Genomic DNA, 19,358 nt, shown 5'->3' on the forward strand with positions numbered 1-19,358 from the left:
ACTGCCAACCAAGGATCATATATCCAGCAAAACTCTCTCTGAAATATGAAGGCGAAATTAAGATATTTACAGACAAACACAAGTTTAGAGAATTTGCAAAAACCAAACCAAAGCTACAAGAAGTACTAAAGGATATTGTTTGGTCACAGAACCAATAATATCAGATATCAGCACAACACAAGGTCACAAAACAGAACGTCCTGATATCAACTCAAATAGGGAAATCACAAAAACAAACAAATTAAGATTAATTAAAAAAAAAAATACACATAACAGGGAATTATGGAAGTCAATAGGTAAAAGATCACAATAATCAAAAAGAGGGACTAAATACAGGAGGCATTGAACTGCCATATGGAGAGTGATACAAGGCGATATAGAACAATACAAGTTAGGTTTTTACTTAGAAAAATAGGGGTATATAATGAGGTAACCACAAAAAGGCATAACAACTCTATAACTCAAGACAAAAACCAAGAAAAACGTAACGACTCAACTAACATAAAGTCAAACACTATGAAAATGAGGATCTCACAATTTACTAAGAAAAACGCCTCAGCACAAAAAAGTGTGTGGAAAAATGAAATTGTCAACAACACACATAAAAAGGCATCAAAATGACAGCACTAAAAACTTATTTATCTATAATTACCCTGAATGTAAATGGACTAAATGCACCAATAAAGAGACAGAGAGTCACAGACTGGATAAAGAAACACGATCCATCTATATGCTGCCTACAAGAGACACACCTTAGACTTAGAGACACAAACAAACTAAAACTCAAAGGATGGAAAAAAGTATATCAAGCAAACAATAAGCAAAAAAGAAGAGGAGTAGCAATATTAATTTCTGACAAAATAGACTTTAGACTTAAATCCACCACAAAGGATAAAGAAGGACACTATATAATGATAAAAGGGACAATTGATCAGGAAGACATAACCATATTAAATATTTACGCACCCAATGACAGGGCTGCAAGATACATAAATCAAATTTTAACAGAACTGAAAAGCGAGATAGATACCTCCACAATTATAGTAGGAGACTTCAACACACCACTTTCGGAGAAGGACAGGACATCCAGTAAGAAGCTCAACAGAGACACGGAAGATCTAATTACAACAATCAACCAACTTGACCTCATTGACTTATACAGAACTCTCCACCCAACTGCTGCAAAATATACTTTTTTTTCCAGCGCACATGGAACATTCTCTAGAATAGACCACATATTAGGTCATAAAACAAACCTTTGCAGAGTCCAAAACATCGAAATATTACAAAGCATCTTCTCAGACCACAAGGCAATAAAACTAGAGATCAATAACAGAAAAACGAGGGAAAAGAAATCAAATACTTGGAAAATGAACAATACCCTCCTGAAAAAAGACTGGGTTATAGAAGACATCAAGGAGGGAATAAGGAAATTCATAGAAAGCAACGAGAATGAAAATACTTCCTATCAAAACCTCTGGGACACAGCAAAAGCAGTGCTCAGAGGCCAATTTATATCAATAAATGCACACATACAAAAAGAAGAAAGAGCCAAAATCAGAGAACTGTCCCTACAACTTGAACAAATAGAAAGTGAGCAACAAAAGAATCCATCAGGCACCAGAAGAAAACAAATAATAAAAATTAGAGCTGAACTAAATGAATTAGAGAACAGAAAAACAATCGAAAGAATTAACAAAGCCAAAAGCTGGTTCTTTGAAAAAATTAACAAAATTGATAAACCATTGGCTAGACTGACTAAAGAAATACAGGAAAGGAAACAAATAACCCGAATAAGAAATGAGAAGGACCACATCACAACAGAACCAAATGAAATTAAAAGAATCATTTCAGATTATTATGAAAAATTGTACTCTAACAAATTTGAAAACCTAGAAGAAATGGATGAATTCCTGGAAAAACACTACCTACCTAAACTAACACATTCAGAAGTAGAACAACTAAATAGACCCATAACAAAAAAAGAGATTGAAACGGTAATCAAAAAACTCCCAACAAAAAAAAGTCCTGGCCCGGACGGCTTCACTGCAGAGTTCTACCAAATTTTCAGAGAAGAGTTAACACCACTACTACTAAAGGTATTCCAAAGCATAGAAAATGACGGAATACTACCCAACTCATTCTATGAAGCCACCATCTCCCTGATACCAAAGCCAGGTAAAGACATTACAAAAAAAGAAAATTATAGACCTATATCCCTCATGAACATTGATGCAAAAATCCTCAACAAAATTCTAGCCAATAGAATCCAACGACACATCAAAAAAATAATTCACCCTGATCAAGTGGGATTTATACCAGGTATGCAAGGCTGGTTTAATATCAGAAAAACCATTAATGTAATCCATCACATAAATAAAACAAAAGACAAAAACCACATGATCTTATCAATTGATGCAGAAAAGGCATTTGACAAAGTCCAACACCCATTCATGATAAAAACTCTTACCAAAATAGGAATTGAAGGAAAATTCCTCAACATAATAAAGGGCATCTATGCAAAGCCAACAGCCAATATCACTCTAAATGGAGAGAACCTGAAAGCATTTCCCTTGAGAACGGGAACCAGACAAGGATGCCCTTTATCACCACTCTTATTCAACATCGTGTTGGAAGTCTTAGCCAGGGCAATCAGGCTAGACAAAGAAATAAAAGGTAATCGGATTGGCAAGGAAGAAGTAAAGTTATCACTATTTGCAGATGACATGATTATATACACAGAAAACCCTAAGGAATCCTCCAGAAAACTACTGAAACTAATAGAAGAGTTTGGCAGAGTCTCAGGTTATAAAATAAACATACAAAAATCACTTGGATTCCTCTACATCAACAAAAAGAACACCGAAGAGGAAATAACCAAATCAATACCATTCACAGTAGCCCCCAAGAAGATAAGATACTTAGGAATAAATCTTACCAAGGATGTAAAAGACCTATACAAAGAAAACTACAAAGCTCTACTACAAGAAATTCAAAAGGACATACTTAAGTGGAAAAACATACCTTGCTCATGGATAGGAAGACTTAACATAGTAAAAATGTCTATTCTACCAAAAGCCATCTATACATTTAACGCACTTCCGATCCAAATTCCAATGTCATATTTTAAGGGGATAGAGAAACAAATCACCAATTTCATATGGAAGGGAAAGAAGCCCCGGATAAGCAAAGCACTACTGAAAAAGCAGAAGAAAGTGGGAGGCCTCACCTTACCTGACTTCAGAACCTATTATACAGCCACAGTAGTCAAAACAGCCTGGTATTGGTACAACAACAGACACATAGACCAATGGAACAGAATTGAGAACCCAGACATAGATCCATTCACGTATGAGCAGCTGATATTTGACAAAGGACCAGTGTCAATTAACTGGGGAAAAGACAGCCTTTTTAACAAATGGTGCTGGCATAACTGGATATCCATTTGCAAAAAAATGAAACAGGACCCATACCTCACACAATGCACAAAAACTAACTCCAAGTGGATCAAAGACCTAAACATAAAGACTAAAACGATAAAGATCATGGAAGAAAAAATTGGGACAACCCTAGGAGCCCTAATACAAGGTATAAACAGAATACAAAACATTACCAAAAATGATGAAGAGAAACCCAATAACTGGGAGCTCCTAAAAATCAAACACCTATGCTCATCTAAAGACTTCACCAAAAGAGTAAAAAGACCACCTACAGATTGGGAAAGAATTTTCAGCTATGACATCTCCGACCAGCGCCTGATCTCTAAAATCTACATGATTCTGTCAAAACTCAACCACAAAAAGACAAACAACCCATTCAAGAAGTGGGCAAAGGATATGAACACACATTTCTCCAAAGAAGATATTCAGGCAGCCAACAGATACATGAGAAAATGCTCTCGATCATTAGCCATTAGAGAAATGCAAATTAAAACTACGATGAGATTCCATCTCACACCAGCAAGGCTGGCATTAATCCAAAAAACACAAAATAATAAATGTTGGAGAGGCTGCGGAGAGATTGGAACTCTCATACACTGCTGGTGGGAATGTAAAATGGTACAACCACTTTGGAAATCTATCTGGCGCTATCTTAAACAGTTAGAAATAGAACTACCATACAACCCAGAAATCCCACTCCTAGGAATATACCCTAGAGATACAAGAGCCTTCATACAAACAGATATATGCACACCCATGTTTATTGCAGCTCTGTTTACAATAGCAAAAAGTTGGAAGCAACCAAGGTGTCCATCAACGGATGAATGGTTAAATAAATTGTGGTATATTCACACAATGGAATACTACGCATCGATAAAGAACAGTGACGAATCTCTGAAACATTTCATAACATGGAGGAACCTGGAAGGCATTATGCTGAGCGAAATTAGTCAGAGGCAAAAGGACAAATATTGTATAAGACCACTATTATAAGATCTTGAGAAACAGTAAACCTGAGAAGAACACATACTTTTGTGGTTACGAGGGGGGGAGGGAGGGAGGGTGGGAGAGGGTTTTTTTATTGATTAATCAGTAGATAAGAACTGCTTTAGGTGAAGGGAAAGACAACACTCAATACATGGAAGGTCAACTCAATTGGACTGGACCAAAAGCAAAGAAGTTTCCGGGATAAAATGAATGCTTCAAAGGTCAGCAGAGCAAGCGCGGGGGTCTGGGGAGCATGGTTTGCGGGGACTTCTAAGCCAATTGGCAAAATAATTCTATTATGAAATCATTCTGCATCCCACTTTGAAATGTGGCGTCTGGGGTCTTAAATGCTAACAAGCAGCCATCTAAGATGCAGCAATTGGTCTCAACCCACCTGGAGCAAAGGAAAATGAAGAACACCAAGGTCACACGACAACTAAGAGCCCAAGAGACAGAAAGGGCCGCATGAACCAGAGACCTACATCATCCTGAGACCAGAAGAACTAGTTGGTGCCCGGCCACAATTGATGACTGCCCTGACAGGGAGCTCAGCAGAGGACCCCTGAGGGAGCAGGAGATCAGTGGGATGCAGACCCCAAATTCTCATAAGAAGACCAAACTTAATGGTCTGACTGAGACTGGAGGAATCCCGGCGGCCATGCTCCCCAGACCTTCAGTTGACACAGGACAGGAACCATCCCCGAAGACAACTCATCAGAAATGAAAGGGACTGGTCAGCGGGTGGGAGAGAGATGCTGATGAAGAGTGAGCTAATTATATCAGGTGGACACTTGAGATTGTGTTGGCAACTCTTGTCTGGAGGGGGGATGGGAGGATAGAGAGAGAGGGAAGCCGGCAAAATTGTCAAGAAAGGAGAGACTGAAAGGGCTGACTCAAGACGGGGAGAGTAAGTGGGAGTAGGGAGTGAGATGTATGTAAACTTATATGTGACAGACTGATTGGATTTGTAAACGTTCACTTGAAGCTTAATAAAAGTTATTATAAAAAAAAAAAAAACCTGTGGCTGTCAAGTCAATGCCAACTCATAGTGACCCTATAATAAATAGGAGGGCCATTATCCAGTAAAGGACAAATATAATTAGAATGCTAATGGTAAAAAGGATACAAGGTTATTTCAAAATTTATGTGCCTTGCTAAATTAATTTGTGACTGCTATTAATAGAAAGGGATTAATAAAATATAAATGGTAGAAACAACTTAAAAAATGTAGTAGAGATTAAAGCAAAAAGAGTTAATATGGAGTCTAATCCCCCCCATGTCTGCCAATTTGTCATACTGTGGGGGCTTGTGTGTTGCTGTGATGCTGGAAGCTATGCCACTGGTATTCAAATACTAGCAGGGTCATCCATGGTGGACAGGTTTCAGCTGAGCTTCCAGACTAAGACAGACTAGAAAGAAGTATCTGGTAGTCTACTTCTTAAAAGAATTAGTAAAAACCTTATGAATAGCAGCAGAATATTGTCTGATATAGTACCAGAAGATGAGCCCCTCGGGGGCACTGAAAATGTGACTGGGGAAGAGCTGCCTCCCCAATGTAGAGTTGACCTTAATGACATGGGTGGAATAAAGCTTTTGGGACCTTAATTTACTGATGTGGCACAACTCAAAATGAAAAGAAACAGCTGCAGACATCCATGAATAATGAGAACCCAGATGTGTGAAGTATGAATCTAGGAAAATTGGAAATTGTCAAAAATTAAATGGAACACATAAACATCGATATCCTAGGCACTAGTGAGTTGAAATGGACTGGCACTGGTCATTCTGAATCAGACAATCATATGGTCTACTATGCTGGGAAGGACAGCTTGAAGAAGAATGGTGTTGCATTTTTCATCACAAAGAACATTTCAAGATCTATCCTGAAGTACACTATTAGTGATAGGATAATATCCATACACCTCCAAGGAAGACCAGTTAATACAACAGTTATTCAAATTTACGCACAAGCTACTAAGGCCAAAGATGAAGAAACTGAAGATTTTTACCAACTTCTGCAGTCTGAAATTAATCGAACATGCAATCTGGATGCATTGATAATTACTGGTGATTGGTATGTCGGAAACAAAGAAGGATCAGTAGTTGGAAAATCTGGCCTTGGTGATAGAAACGATACCACAGATCTCATGATGGAGTTTTGCAGACAATGACTTCTTCATGCAAATACATTTTTTCACCAACATAAATGGTGACTATACCCATGGACCTCACCAGATGGAACACACAGGAGTCAAATCAACTACATCTGTGAGAAGAGACAATGGAAAAGCTCAATATCATCAGTCAGAACAAGGCCAGGGGCGGACTGCAGATCAGACCATCAATTACTCATATGCAAGTTCAAGTTGAAACTGAAAAAAATTAGAACAAGTCCACAAGAGCCAAAGTACTACCTTGAATATATCCCACCTGAATTTAGAGACCATCTCAAGAATAGATTTGATGCATTCAACACTAATGACCCAAGACCAGATGAGTTGTGGAATTACATCAAGGACATGCTATATAAAGAAGTCATTAAAAAGAGAGGAGAGAAACAAAAGACCTAAATGAATGTCAGAGACTCTGAAACTTGCTCTTAAAAGTCGAGTAGCTAAAGCAAAAGGAAAAAATGTTTAAGTAAAAGAGCGGAACAGAAAATTTCAAAGGGCAGCTTTAGAAGACAAAGTATTATGATGACATGTGCAAAGACCTGGAGATAGAAAACCAAAAGGGAAGAACACACTCAGCATTTCTCAAGCTGAGAGAACTGAAGAAAAAATTCAAGCCTCGAGTTGCAATACTGTAGGATTCTACCAGGAAAATATTAAACGATGCAGGAAGCATCAAAAGAAGTTGGAAGAAATACACAGAGTCACTATACCAAAAAGAATTGAACAATGTTCAACCACTTCAGGAGGTAGCATATGATCAGGAACTGATGGTACTGAAAGAAGAAGTCTAAGCTGCACTGAAGGTATTGACAAAAAAACAAGCTTCCAGGAATTGACGGAATACCAATTGAGACGTTTCAACAAACGGATGCAGTGCTGGAAGTGCTTACCCGTCTATGCCAAGAAATTTGGAAGACAGCTTCCTGGCCAACCGACTGGAAGAGATCCATATTTATGTCTATTCCCAAGAAAGCTGATCCAGCTGAATGCAAAAATCATCGAAACAGTATCATTAATATCACATGCAAGCAAAATTTTGCTGAAGATCATTCAGAAGTGGCTGCAGCAGTATATCAACAGAGCACTGCCAGAAATTCAGGCCAGATTCAGAAGAGGATGTGGAACAAGGGATGTCATTGCTGATGTCAGATGGATTCTGGTTGAAAGCAGAGAATACCAGAAATATGTTTACCTATGCCTTATTAACTATGCAAAGATATTCGACTGTGTGGATCATAACAAATTATGGATAACATTGGGAAGAATGGGAATTCCAGAGTACTTAATTGTGGTCATGAGGAACCTGTACATTGACCAAGAGACAGTCGTTCAAACAGAACAAGGGGATACCAATTGGTTTAAAGTCAGGAAAGCTGTGTGTCAGGGTTGTATCATTTCACCATACCTATTCAGTCTGTATGCTGAGCAAAAAATCCGAAAAGCTGAACTATTTGAAGAAGAATGGGGCATCAGGATTGGAGGAATACTCATTGGCAACCTTCGTTATGCAGATGACACAACCTTGTTTGCTGAAAGTGAAGAGGACTTGAAGCACTTACTGATGAAGATCAAAGGCCACAGCCTTCAGTATGGATTACACCCCAACATAAAGAAAACAAAAATCCTCACAACTGGACCAATAAGTGACATCATGATAAACGGAGAAAAGATTGAGGTTGCCAAGGATTTCATTTTACTTGGATCCACAATCAACACCCATGGAAGCAGCAGTCAGGAAATCAAACACATTGCATTGGGCAAATCTGCTGCAAAAGACCTCTTTAAAGTGTTGAAAAGCAACGATGTCACCTTGAGAACTAATGTGTGCCTGACCCAAGCCATGGTGTTTTTGATTGCCTCATGTGCATGCGAAAGCTAGACAATGAATAAGGAAGATGAAGAAGAATTGACTCCTTTGAATTGTGGTGTTGGCGAAGAATATTGAATATACTGTGGGCTGCCAAAAGAGCAGACATATCTGTCTTGGAAATACACCCAGAATGGTCCTTAGGAGCACAGATGGCAAGACTACGTCTGACATACTTTGGACATGTTATCAGGAGGGATCAGTCCCTGGAGGACATCATGCTTGGTAAAGTAGAGGGTCAGAGAAAAAGAGGAAGACCCTCAACAAGATGGATTGACACAAGGGCAGCAACAATGGGCTCACACTTAGCAACAATTGTGAGAATGGCACAGGACTGGGCAGTGTTTTGTTCTGATGAGCATAGGGTTGCTATGAGTCAGAGCCGACTCGACGGCAGCTAACAACAACAACATTGGAACCTAATCCTAGGTGAGTTATGAAAAAAAGAGGCCTGGGCTCACAGGGGAAAAATAATACATTAAAACAAGGGTTGGTATTCTAAAACTTCAATCTGACAGTAGTAAAAAGGAAAGTTTGATAACAAAAGGGAAACTCTAAGAATTTTAACAGCTTATATTTGAAACGTCTAATTTGTCTAGGAATTTTAAGCTATAGATATAACTGTCACCATAGAACATAAGACAAATAAGGTAGTTGGTAAGGTCAATCAACAATAAGCAATAGCATCAGCTGGTATTAAATTAGCTTCCATTATTAAAGAGAAATCATAAGACAGGTCTTTCAAGTATAGAGTATGGAGCAATAGCAAAATTGCAACAGTAAGGAGACTCAAGCTACAAGTCGCATAATTGATTTCTAGTCATGTGATTTGTTCTATAATCTTCGGAGGGAATGTCTGTTTTCTAATTATTCTGATTATTTAAATGACTGACACTCAGTTCGAGTACTTCAGTCGGCTGAACTGTCTACTTGGGTGTCAAGGCTTTCTTCAACTGGCATAGATGAATCCAAGCTTTGACATTCCACAATTTTGTAGCACATGAATTAGCAAGAACTACAGATAGTTTTTTTTAACAAGCTTCAGTTGCCTCTTTTAACATACACGATCCCTGGAACAATAGTAGGCAGATTTTGATTTTTAGTCATCAAAAGGCTCCTTTAACCTGTGAAAAGATTAACAATTTTTAACAATATTAGACTCGGTATACACAACATAAAAGAGGGCTGTTTCGTTTTGCAGAACTATTTTTTATCAATCATTTTGGCATCCATTTCTTGGAATTCATAGGTGGAATTATTTAAACAATTATAACAACATTTCATCTATAGGATATACTGTAACCAACATAATGTTATTAGTTATTGAAATAACTGATTCTTCTATTAAGAGGGAAAGGAAAATAATTTTTTAATATATTCAAAAATTAGAACACCAAACATCAATATTCTCATAAAAATTTTATGGTGATTCTTTTAGTTTACTCAATGCTTAGTAGCTAATCTTGGTTCCATGTTGTTCTGAATGACCAGCAACTTGAAAGCTTTATCAGCTTCTACACAAGAGTTCTAAAAATCTTGATTTAGTCTAATAGTATCCATGTTGAAAATATTACAGTTTTTTTAATGAGTCTGCTATGGTCCATTTTTGTTGTGTTTTTGGTGAATCAGCAAGGTAAAATTTATTTGTGAATGGCAGACTTAAAAATGGTTATGGTTAACTTCCAATGATAATTCTTAAAAGTGAAAAGACTTGATAGGCAATAATTACAAAAGTAATGCAAAGTCAAATAAAACCTTAGATAAAATATTTCAAACCATAATGATTAATCTGATTTCTAAAGAACTTCAGATATAACATATAATAATCTTGAATGTATTAAGCTAAATATTTGAAATGGTAACAAAAACTTTATGGGTATGTGATATGAATTCTCTAGTTAAACCCACTGGCTTTGATGATGCTAGATTTAAAGGAAACAAAGTTGTGACTAAGTTAGCAATTGAAATAACAAAATTATGACAGTATCATGTGCTTGTCATTTAGTATTAAGCATATAAATTTTAACTCAAAGAAAATTTGACATTTTTCCTGATATGACAACATGTTCTATATAATTCATAACATATTTGATAAATCTTTCTTATATTTTTCTTTTTATAAACAGAAACAAATACTCTGCTGCTTTCCATGAAGTTTCAAAGTTGTCAGGATTTTAAGATAGATCAGGGGACCACTTTTCACAAACAGCAAAGACCAAGTATTTCTTTACATAATGAAGAAATCTAATGAATAAGAGCCTACACTCCCAAGAGGAGTTGCAGGGGACAGGAGGGTTAATTTTGAAAATGAGAATTCCCACGAAAAAGTTGATGGTCTGATTTTCTTTCTACCATTACAGGTCATAACTATAACTCTTGATAGAATTATTTTTCAGAGGTTCATTTTCACTGTGTCCCATTCCCCTTCCTCACCAAGTCATTCTGTCCACCCCTCCCCATCCCATCCAGCTAAAGAGTTAAACTCAGTATCTTCCACCAATCTCTTGGTTACATGCTGTTAACTTCCTATCCTAATGCAGTTCCTTGTCTTGTATAGCAATGTGCTGAGAAAGAAAATTGAATTTAATTGGAAAATGAAATGGTAACATGGTATGCACATCTAGGTGTTTGTGAAAAGTGGCCCCCTGGCTCAACCTGAGGATACCAGGAGGCTGTGATCCCAGAAGTCCACACGTCACCAGTCTGATCTGACCACTTCCCAGGGTGCACTGGGAGGCAGCCACTGCCAGAGCGGAGGCAATAAGGAAAAGTGTTGGCTTGGGGGCCAGCGGGTTATTATTAGGAAAAAGGATAATGCCTGAGTCTTTAAGATCCCAACAATGGAGTCCAAATTAGGAAACTGAACTTGGAAGTAAATAAAAAATGAAAACAAGGAGGTTTGATTTGAATAAGAAACCAAACCCAGCAAAGCATGCTTAGTACTTATTTTGTTAATAGCATTTGTATTCAGAAGAACTTTGAGGCCCATCCCGTCAAACACATCAGCCTTCTCATGTGTACTGAATCATTTGCTGGAAGAAGTCCACATGCCTGGGTGGGCTGGCCCTCATTGTCCCTGGAGAGAAATACTGAGTGTAACACTGTCCTTTGTTTCTTGTTTTTCTTAGTGACATCACTGGCCTGCAACTAGTATTCTTACTAACAGGCCTGTGTGCCCAGATAGAAAAGTCAGGAAGGTGGAACTTATGAACAGAAAGGGGCAAAGGCAAGAGAGAAATTTTATATTTTATCAAAATATAACGATCGTCAGCCATAAACAGAAATTAGGTTCTGATGTATGCTACGACATGGATGAACCTTGAAAACATTAGGCTGTATGAAATAAGTCAGACACAAAAGGGAAAATATTATATGTTCTCCCCTATGTGAAATATCCAGAGTAGACAAATACATAGAGACCAGAGTTCGTTAGTATTTACCAGGGGCAATGAGAGGGGGTATTGGGAAGGTATTGCTGAGATTCTTTTAAATGTGATGAAAAAAATTGAAAGTGGATAGTGGTGATGAGAAAATAATTAATGTCACTGAATTGTACACGTAAAAATGGTTAAAATACCAAGTGTTTTACGATATATTTTTCACCACAATTAAAAAAACATTTAAATAGAATAAGTGTAATGTGTTTAAAGTAATTTTTAGGGGGTGGGGAAACTCCTTGGGGGAAAAATATATCCATATATGAAGTCCCTGGATGGTACAAATGGTTAAGCACTCCACTACTAGCCAAAAGGTTGGTGGTTCGAACCCACCCAAAGGCACCTGAGGAGACAGGCTTGGTGATCTGCTTCCAAAAGGTCACAGCCTTAAGAAACCCTATGGAGCACAGTTATACTCTGAAACACATGGGTTGCCATGAGTCAGAATCAACTCACTGGTAACCAACAACTATATATATATATATATATGTGTGTGTGTGTGTGTGTGTGTGTGTGTGTGTGTGTGTGTGTGTTGAAATAAGGTGGTTAAAGTGAAGCATTAAGAAAAAACAGTATATATATACATACATATATATATACCTTCACACACAAACACCTGTCTTCTTGCCTGCCTAACTCCTCTTTAGCTTGTAGGTCTTGGCTTGGTCCTCCCTGAATCCCAAGCCTGAGACAAGTTCCCCTCTTAGGAGCTCCCACAAGACCCTGTACCTTCTCCAGCACAATACATATTCCACAATATAGTCACCACTTCACTGGACTACAACTCCTTGAGGACAGGGACCACATCTGCCTTTTCCACAATTACATCCCCCCTTCCTGGAATGAAACTCATTAAGTGTTTGTAGAAGAAATGAATTCTGATGTGTCGATAGAAGCCTTTCCTTTGTAGGAACCTTTACTTACCTCTCTTAACGAGTCTGTCGAGTACAGTTGTTCAGGTTGTGTACTGTTCAAGGACATCTAGCAGAGGGAGCAGAGGAGGTTGAAATACAGCCCATGCTGTCACCACCAAGCCATTTTTGATGGCTGTACCCACTGGGAAGAAGTGGTGTCTTTTTCTAATTTGCACAATGGCAGCATATGAGCTTTCAACAGCCCAACTCTGAACAACACTTAGTGTCTTCAAAAGGAAGTGGGACCCCTGAGACCACCTTTTGAAGAAATCATGAAGTGGCACACGAAATAAAAGGTATTACCTGTAAGTATTGTGCTATACTAAAAAACCATCCGTATGATACCAAAAGGTCGACATTTACTCAAAAGCAAAGACGAGAAGATAAGAGGGCAAGGAAACTACAGTACTGGAAATGGAACAACCAGAACACAATTAAAGAGAATGTTGACACATTGTGAAAATATAACTCATGTCACAGAACAAGTTGTGTGGAAATTGTCGAATGGAAACTTACCTTGCTGTGTAAACTTTCAGCAAAAACACAATAAAATATTATTTTTTTAAAAAAAGAGGCAATGAGAATTCTCCCTCTCATTCCTAGAAAGGCTAAGACTAAGTGATTTCATGGAACTGTTTCTTTCTTTTTTCCTAATTCTCCATTCTCCCCGTCTCCCAACCAATCTTTAATGGATATGATATACCTATTCTAAATATTTCATAAAAGTGGAGTCATGCAATATTCGTCCTTTTGTGTCTGGTTTATTTCACTCAACACAATGTTTTCAAGGTTCATTAGAGCTTCATTTTTCTTTATAGCTAAAAAAATACTTCATTGTACATATACACCACATTGTATTTATACATACATTTAATGGGCACTTGGGTTGTTTCCATCTTTGAAACTGTCTCTTTAGGTACTTTGGCAGCTATCAAAGCCAAGATGCAGAACCCATTTACAGCAAGGACCTCCCTCACTCCTCTCTCCTCTGATTTTTGTCTCCTGCAGGGTTTGGGATGACGACTCCAGCAACAGTAGGAGGAAAAGTCTTTCTGATTTTTTATGGCCTCATTGGGTGCGCAAGCACCATCTTGTTCTTCAACCTCTTCCTGGAGCGCCTGATCACTGTCATTGCCTACATTATGAAATCATGCCACCAGCGGCGGCTCCGGAGACGAGGACCCTTGGCCCAGGAGAACCTAAAGGACCCGAGGAAGTCTGAGGTGGATAGCTTGGCTGACTGGAAGCCCTCGGTGTACTATGTCATGCTGATCCTGTGCCTGGCCTCCCTCCTCATCTCCTGCTGTGCCTCCGCCATGTACGCCCCCATGGAAGGGTGGAGCTACTTTGACTCATTATACTTCTGTTTTGTGGCTTTCAGCACCATTGGTTTTGGGGACCTCGTCAGCAGCCAGAATGCCCAGTATGAGAGCCAAGGCCTTTACCGCTTTGCCAACTTTGTCTTCATCCTTATGGGCGTCTGCTGCATCTACTCCTTGTTTAATGTCATCTCCATCCTCATCAAACAGTCTGTTAACTGGATCCTGAGGAAAATGGACAGCGAGTGCTGCCAACGATGCCAAAGAAGACTGTTCCGGTCACGGAGGAATGTGGTCATGCCGGACAGTGTCCGTAACCGGTGCAACATTTCTATAGAAACAGATGGGGTGATGGAGAGCGACACAGACGGGCGGCGTCTCTCGGGGGAGATGATCTCCATGAAGGACTTCTTGGCAGCCAACAAGGTCTCACTGGCCATCCTCCAGAAGCAGCTGTTCGAAACGGCCAATGGCTGCCCCCGCCAGACCAGCACACTATCCCGGGAAAATGAATTTTCAGGGGGTGTAGGAGCCTTGGCAATAATGAACAACAGGTTGGCAGAGACAAGTGGGGACAGGTAGAAGCAAGGAGTGGACACTTGGTATGGAGGCCTGGGGGACAGTGGGGAATGAGGGGATTGTCATCCAAAGGACCAGCTCAGCTTTGTGTCTTGGCTTGGTTCATTTTGGAAGCTGCTCTTTTTAGCCTATTCAAGCCGAATTTGATCCCTGGGTGATGCTAACAGTTCAGCGCTAGGCTACGAACCAAAAGTTTGGTGCTTCGAACCCACCCAGAGGAACCTTGGCAGAAAGACCTGGTGATCTCCTTCCAAAAGGTCCACAGCCTGTGGAGTGCAGTTCTACTCTGAAATACATGGGGGTGCTACAAGTCAGGATCGTCTCCACAACAACTGGTTTGGCTTTAGTTTAGGCCCAACTTGAGAAATTGGATCTTTCTGGCTCCAACAACCACCTCCCAGGGCTCTGTGAATGTGAAGCCTCAATGCCTTTCTCTTTATTCTTTAAATCAGTCTTTTAAAAATGAATCACAAAACAGCATAAGAGATTGCATTATTTCTTTACTCATCTTGCTCCAGGTTTAACTGCCCAAAGGAGGTAGGGTTTCCTGCAGCTCTATTCTTCTGTTGGAAATAAAGACCCTGAAGATCCTGGTTTTTCCCTGGAACTCTGACTGAATTCACTGCCTCACTCTTTCAGAAAAAGATGGGGGTGGGGGGGTGGTACTGGAATATATTGGAGCTTCCCTTCTCATGGACCTCCTTCAGAACAGGTCAGTGGGAAGTACCATGGACAGGGAAAACATCTGTTCCACCTTTTATACTTGCTGGTCTGATTTTGGGGTTTTCTTTTTAAAAGATCTTAATGCTTGGCTAAGATGTTATCTCCTTTAGGTTGTGGCTCTCTGTGAGACCTCAGTGTGGTAAGAAAGCTAAATTCTGCCTCAGGCCTTTAAACTGCAGTGAGGTGGTGGGGCTCACTTTCGTAAATGAAGAACACAGCTTATTAACACTTTCTCTTTGAATGGGCACATAAACCATTTCATTTTTACCAGGCCTTGGGGCCCCATTGCAAAAATAACATCTGAGTATTTATTAGAACTGAAAATTTAATAAATTCCTCACTTTATTAACCAAGATTACGTGAGTGCTCATTATGGACAGTGGGGGAAAACACCTAATTAAGCATTTATTGTGTCAGAGAGAAAGGAAAGGGGAAATTAGCCTAAAGGCCTTTAGGGATATGAGCATCATCTTGGAGTGTTGGCTGGAGAAACATTCTAGGCCAGATAATGAAATTTGGCTTCTCTTGTCTAATCCATTTTAGTCCTGCCTTTTGGAACTGTAACAAGTCTAGTTCAATAACTTCCAAGCAATCAAAACGTGCACATAGGGAAAAAGACTCTTGGTCTTCTTCATATATGAAGAAGAGAACATTACAGGGATGAGAACAGAGATATAGCTGTTGTTTTTATATGGTAAGAGCTCTGTACACACAGCATCTTCAAAAATGATGAGGAAAGACAGACCCAGTGAAGAAAATGAAGCAGAAAACCTATGCCTAGTGAAACTGAAATGTTGAGCTGAGAACCTCAGAGCTGGGTGGACCCTTAGGAGCCATCTCATCCAACCCCTTAGATTTTGTTTTGGTTTTAATTGAGGTGAAATTCACTTAACATATAATTAACCACTTTAATGTGTACAATCCAGTGGCATTAGCGCATTCACGATGTTGTACAACTACCACCTGTCTAGTTCCAGAAGTTGTTCATCACTCCAGAGGAAGGAATTGCTCCTTGTTGGAGCCTTAAGGCTGGATGGGGTAGACCTGGGAGAATAACCCAGGTCTCCCGTGAAGTCATGGTTCTCTGCCCAGAGTCCTTTGAACCTTGCCCTAAAGAGGTCCCTTTTCATGCAAAGCTGCCTTTTCTCCCAGCAAACAAACCCAAAAATTTTCTTTGCAATTCATCCCGAATTGGACTTTTGATTCCTGCCTTAAGAAAAAAGTTGCTATTGATCCTCTTCCTCCTCCTCCTCCATCACCACTAACAACATGGCCATTGTTTATTAGGTACTTACTCTATGCCAGGTACGATGCTAAGCACTTGGCAAAAGTTATCTAATGTCCTCACAACAATCCAAAAGATAGGTTTTATTCTCTCCACTTTATGAAGAAATTAAGGCTTGGAGAGGTTAAGCCGCTTGCCCAAGGGCATTCCAATAAGCTGCAGTGCTAAGCTTTTTCAAGCAACCTCCTCAATATATCTAGATATTCGTTCTCACCATCCCTGTTCAAGCCCTAGCCAGTATAACAAGTCAAGAAAATGAAATAAAAAGCATTCAGGTCAGGAAAGAAGGAATGTAATTGCCACTGTTCCCAGACAACGTGACTGTCTATGTAGAAAATCTCCCAAAAAATCTCCTAAAACTAATAAATGAATTTAGCAAGCTCATGGGGTTAAAAAGTCAACATACAAAATTCTATTGTATTTCCACTTCCAGTTCTGTACCAAGATGGAATAGATGCAGGTCCCCCTATTCATCCCACTAAGTACAGCTTAAGACCCTGGATATTATATATAAAGCAAACATAAGACTCTGAAAGGTGGAGAGAAGAAGGCAGACTAGCTGGGACCTTGAGACCCAAGGAACAATGTGGTGGTAAGTTCTCTGGGTTTTCTTTTTGCCTCATATATTCCATACCAGGAATCAACTCAACAGCAGTAACAACACCAACATGCTAGACTGGATGCTGGAGAAGCCAGTAAGCTGGAAATGTCAGTGGTAACAGATTAAAAAAGCCCAAAGAAAAGTTTGTTTTCTCTAGCTAAAGGACCAGAAAGGGGGCAACCTAGGAAGACAAAAAACATTTAGATAATAACCACCTTAGTCCAGCCAAACATCATGGAAAAAAAACTGTAAACCCACCCCAACCCTATCAGCAAAAGCCAAGTGTGGAGCCTAGATTTCCATCCTCACACAACTGTAAAAAGGTGTCACTCTACATCCCTGCTGGGATATCAGAGAAAATGAAGTGATGAGCTGGATTTTCATTCCTGCTACCCGCCCCCGCCATGATGCCAGAGGAGGCCAGATGAAGATCCTAGATTTCTACTCCCACTCCATGTGGTATTGGGGAGGCCATGTGGGAAGCAGGGTGTTATCAGCAGAGGCCTAGTAAGGAGAAGAAAATCCTATCTCCACCTAGCACTAACAAGGCACCCCTACTCTCCCTACCCAGGGTGTCAAAGGAGGCCAGGTGAGGAACCTGTTACTTTTGTTCCCACCTGGCAGTAATGAGGTAGTACCTCTCTTCCCCCACCAGTATGGTATCCAAGGAGGGCTACTAAAACAGAAGATTTAAATAACATCCAGAGTCTCATAACATAATACTCAAAATGTCCAGGATGCAATTGAAAATCACTTGTCATACCAAGAATCAGAGAAATCACAACATGAATGAGAAAAGACAACAGATGCCAACACCAAGATGACACAGATATTGGAATTATCTGACAAGGATTTTAAAGCAGCCATAACAAAAATGGTTCAATGATGAATTACAAATTATCTTGAAATACAAAGAAATACAATAACTGAAATAAAAAAGTCAATGGATGGGCTTGACTGCAGAATGGAGAGGACAGAGGAAAGAATCAGTAAACCTGAAGACTGAGCAATAGAAATCAGGCAGCTGGAGAATAAGTCTAGGCAGCACATCACAGCACCCACCTCTGTCCACCCCTCAAGCCACTCAGATAGACGTCTTCCTGTAAATGCTGGGAGAAGCTCCTTCAAGATTCTGGTGGACGTCTTTTCCTGAAGAAAACATACAAGAGAAAGGTTAGTAGGGTGAACCTCAGCCCCTACCACTATAGCTGGTGATTCCTTTTCTTTCTGGCTGGCTGCTTGACACAAGGGGCCCAAAATGCCCAAGCAGCAGCTGTAACATAGTTTCATGGCATTTTCTCTGGGTCCCCTGGTGAACATGTTCCCCCTGGAGAAACAGGATTCCTAAAACTACAGAGCCCAGAGTTGCAGGAACAAGAAATACAAATTCCCCAAATGGGTCACCGGGATGATGACAAGTGGGGCCACTTGGGTTTCCACCCCTTGGTTCCAGACACCATGTAGTCTACTTATTGGAGACACCAAAACCAAAAAACCAGACCCATTGCCGTTGAGTTGATTCTGACTCATAGCTACCCTATAGGATAGGCTAGAGCTGCCTCATAGAGTTTCCAAGGAGCCCCTGATGGATTCGAACTGCTAACCTTTTGGTTAGCAGCTATAGCTCTTAACCGCTATGCCACCAGGGTTTCCATTGGAAATACAGTACCATAGAAAAATCCTTGATTTGAAACATGCACTGCATCCTGGAGGAGAGTGTGCTGTCTTTGTAAAGGATCACCTCTGAGATGTCACTTCCCTTTAACGGGCAACTCTAATGCTCCATCACACAGGCAAATTCTGGGTGGCACGGTATTTGTTTCTACCAATGGATCCCGTGGGGCCATAGGTCTCTCCTACTCCCCTTCTTGGAGCCATCCATGACTCCTATCATTGACGCTAGCCTCTCCCTCCTCTGCATATTTCTCTACCACCTAGTTCTTGTGGTGCTCACCATAGCCTCTCATGTAATTTAGTGTTGGGTATGTGTATCTTCCCCACAAACCTCTGAGCATCTCCCAAGGCTTCCACG

The 19,358-nt window shown here is 39.9% G+C and overlaps 1 protein-coding gene across 1 annotated transcript in view; it reads left to right on the top strand.

The window, feature by feature from the left end:
* Positions 1-16,102, top strand: part of KCNK13 (potassium two pore domain channel subfamily K member 13) — a 115,484-nt gene extending 99,382 nt beyond the window's left edge. Inside the window, exon 2 of the mRNA XM_003408818.4 lies at positions 13,828-16,102. Within this exon, the coding sequence (XP_003408866.1) occupies positions 13,828-14,720 (893 nt within the window). The 3' untranslated portion in view covers positions 14,721-16,102. The remainder of the gene's footprint in view (positions 1-13,827) is intronic.
* The last annotated feature ends 3,256 nt before the right edge of the window (positions 16,103-19,358 follow it).

Source organism: Loxodonta africana, chromosome 10 (genome assembly GCF_030014295.1).
Source record: "Loxodonta africana isolate mLoxAfr1 chromosome 10, mLoxAfr1.hap2, whole genome shotgun sequence".
NCBI lineage: Eukaryota > Metazoa > Chordata > Mammalia > Proboscidea > Elephantidae > Loxodonta > Loxodonta africana.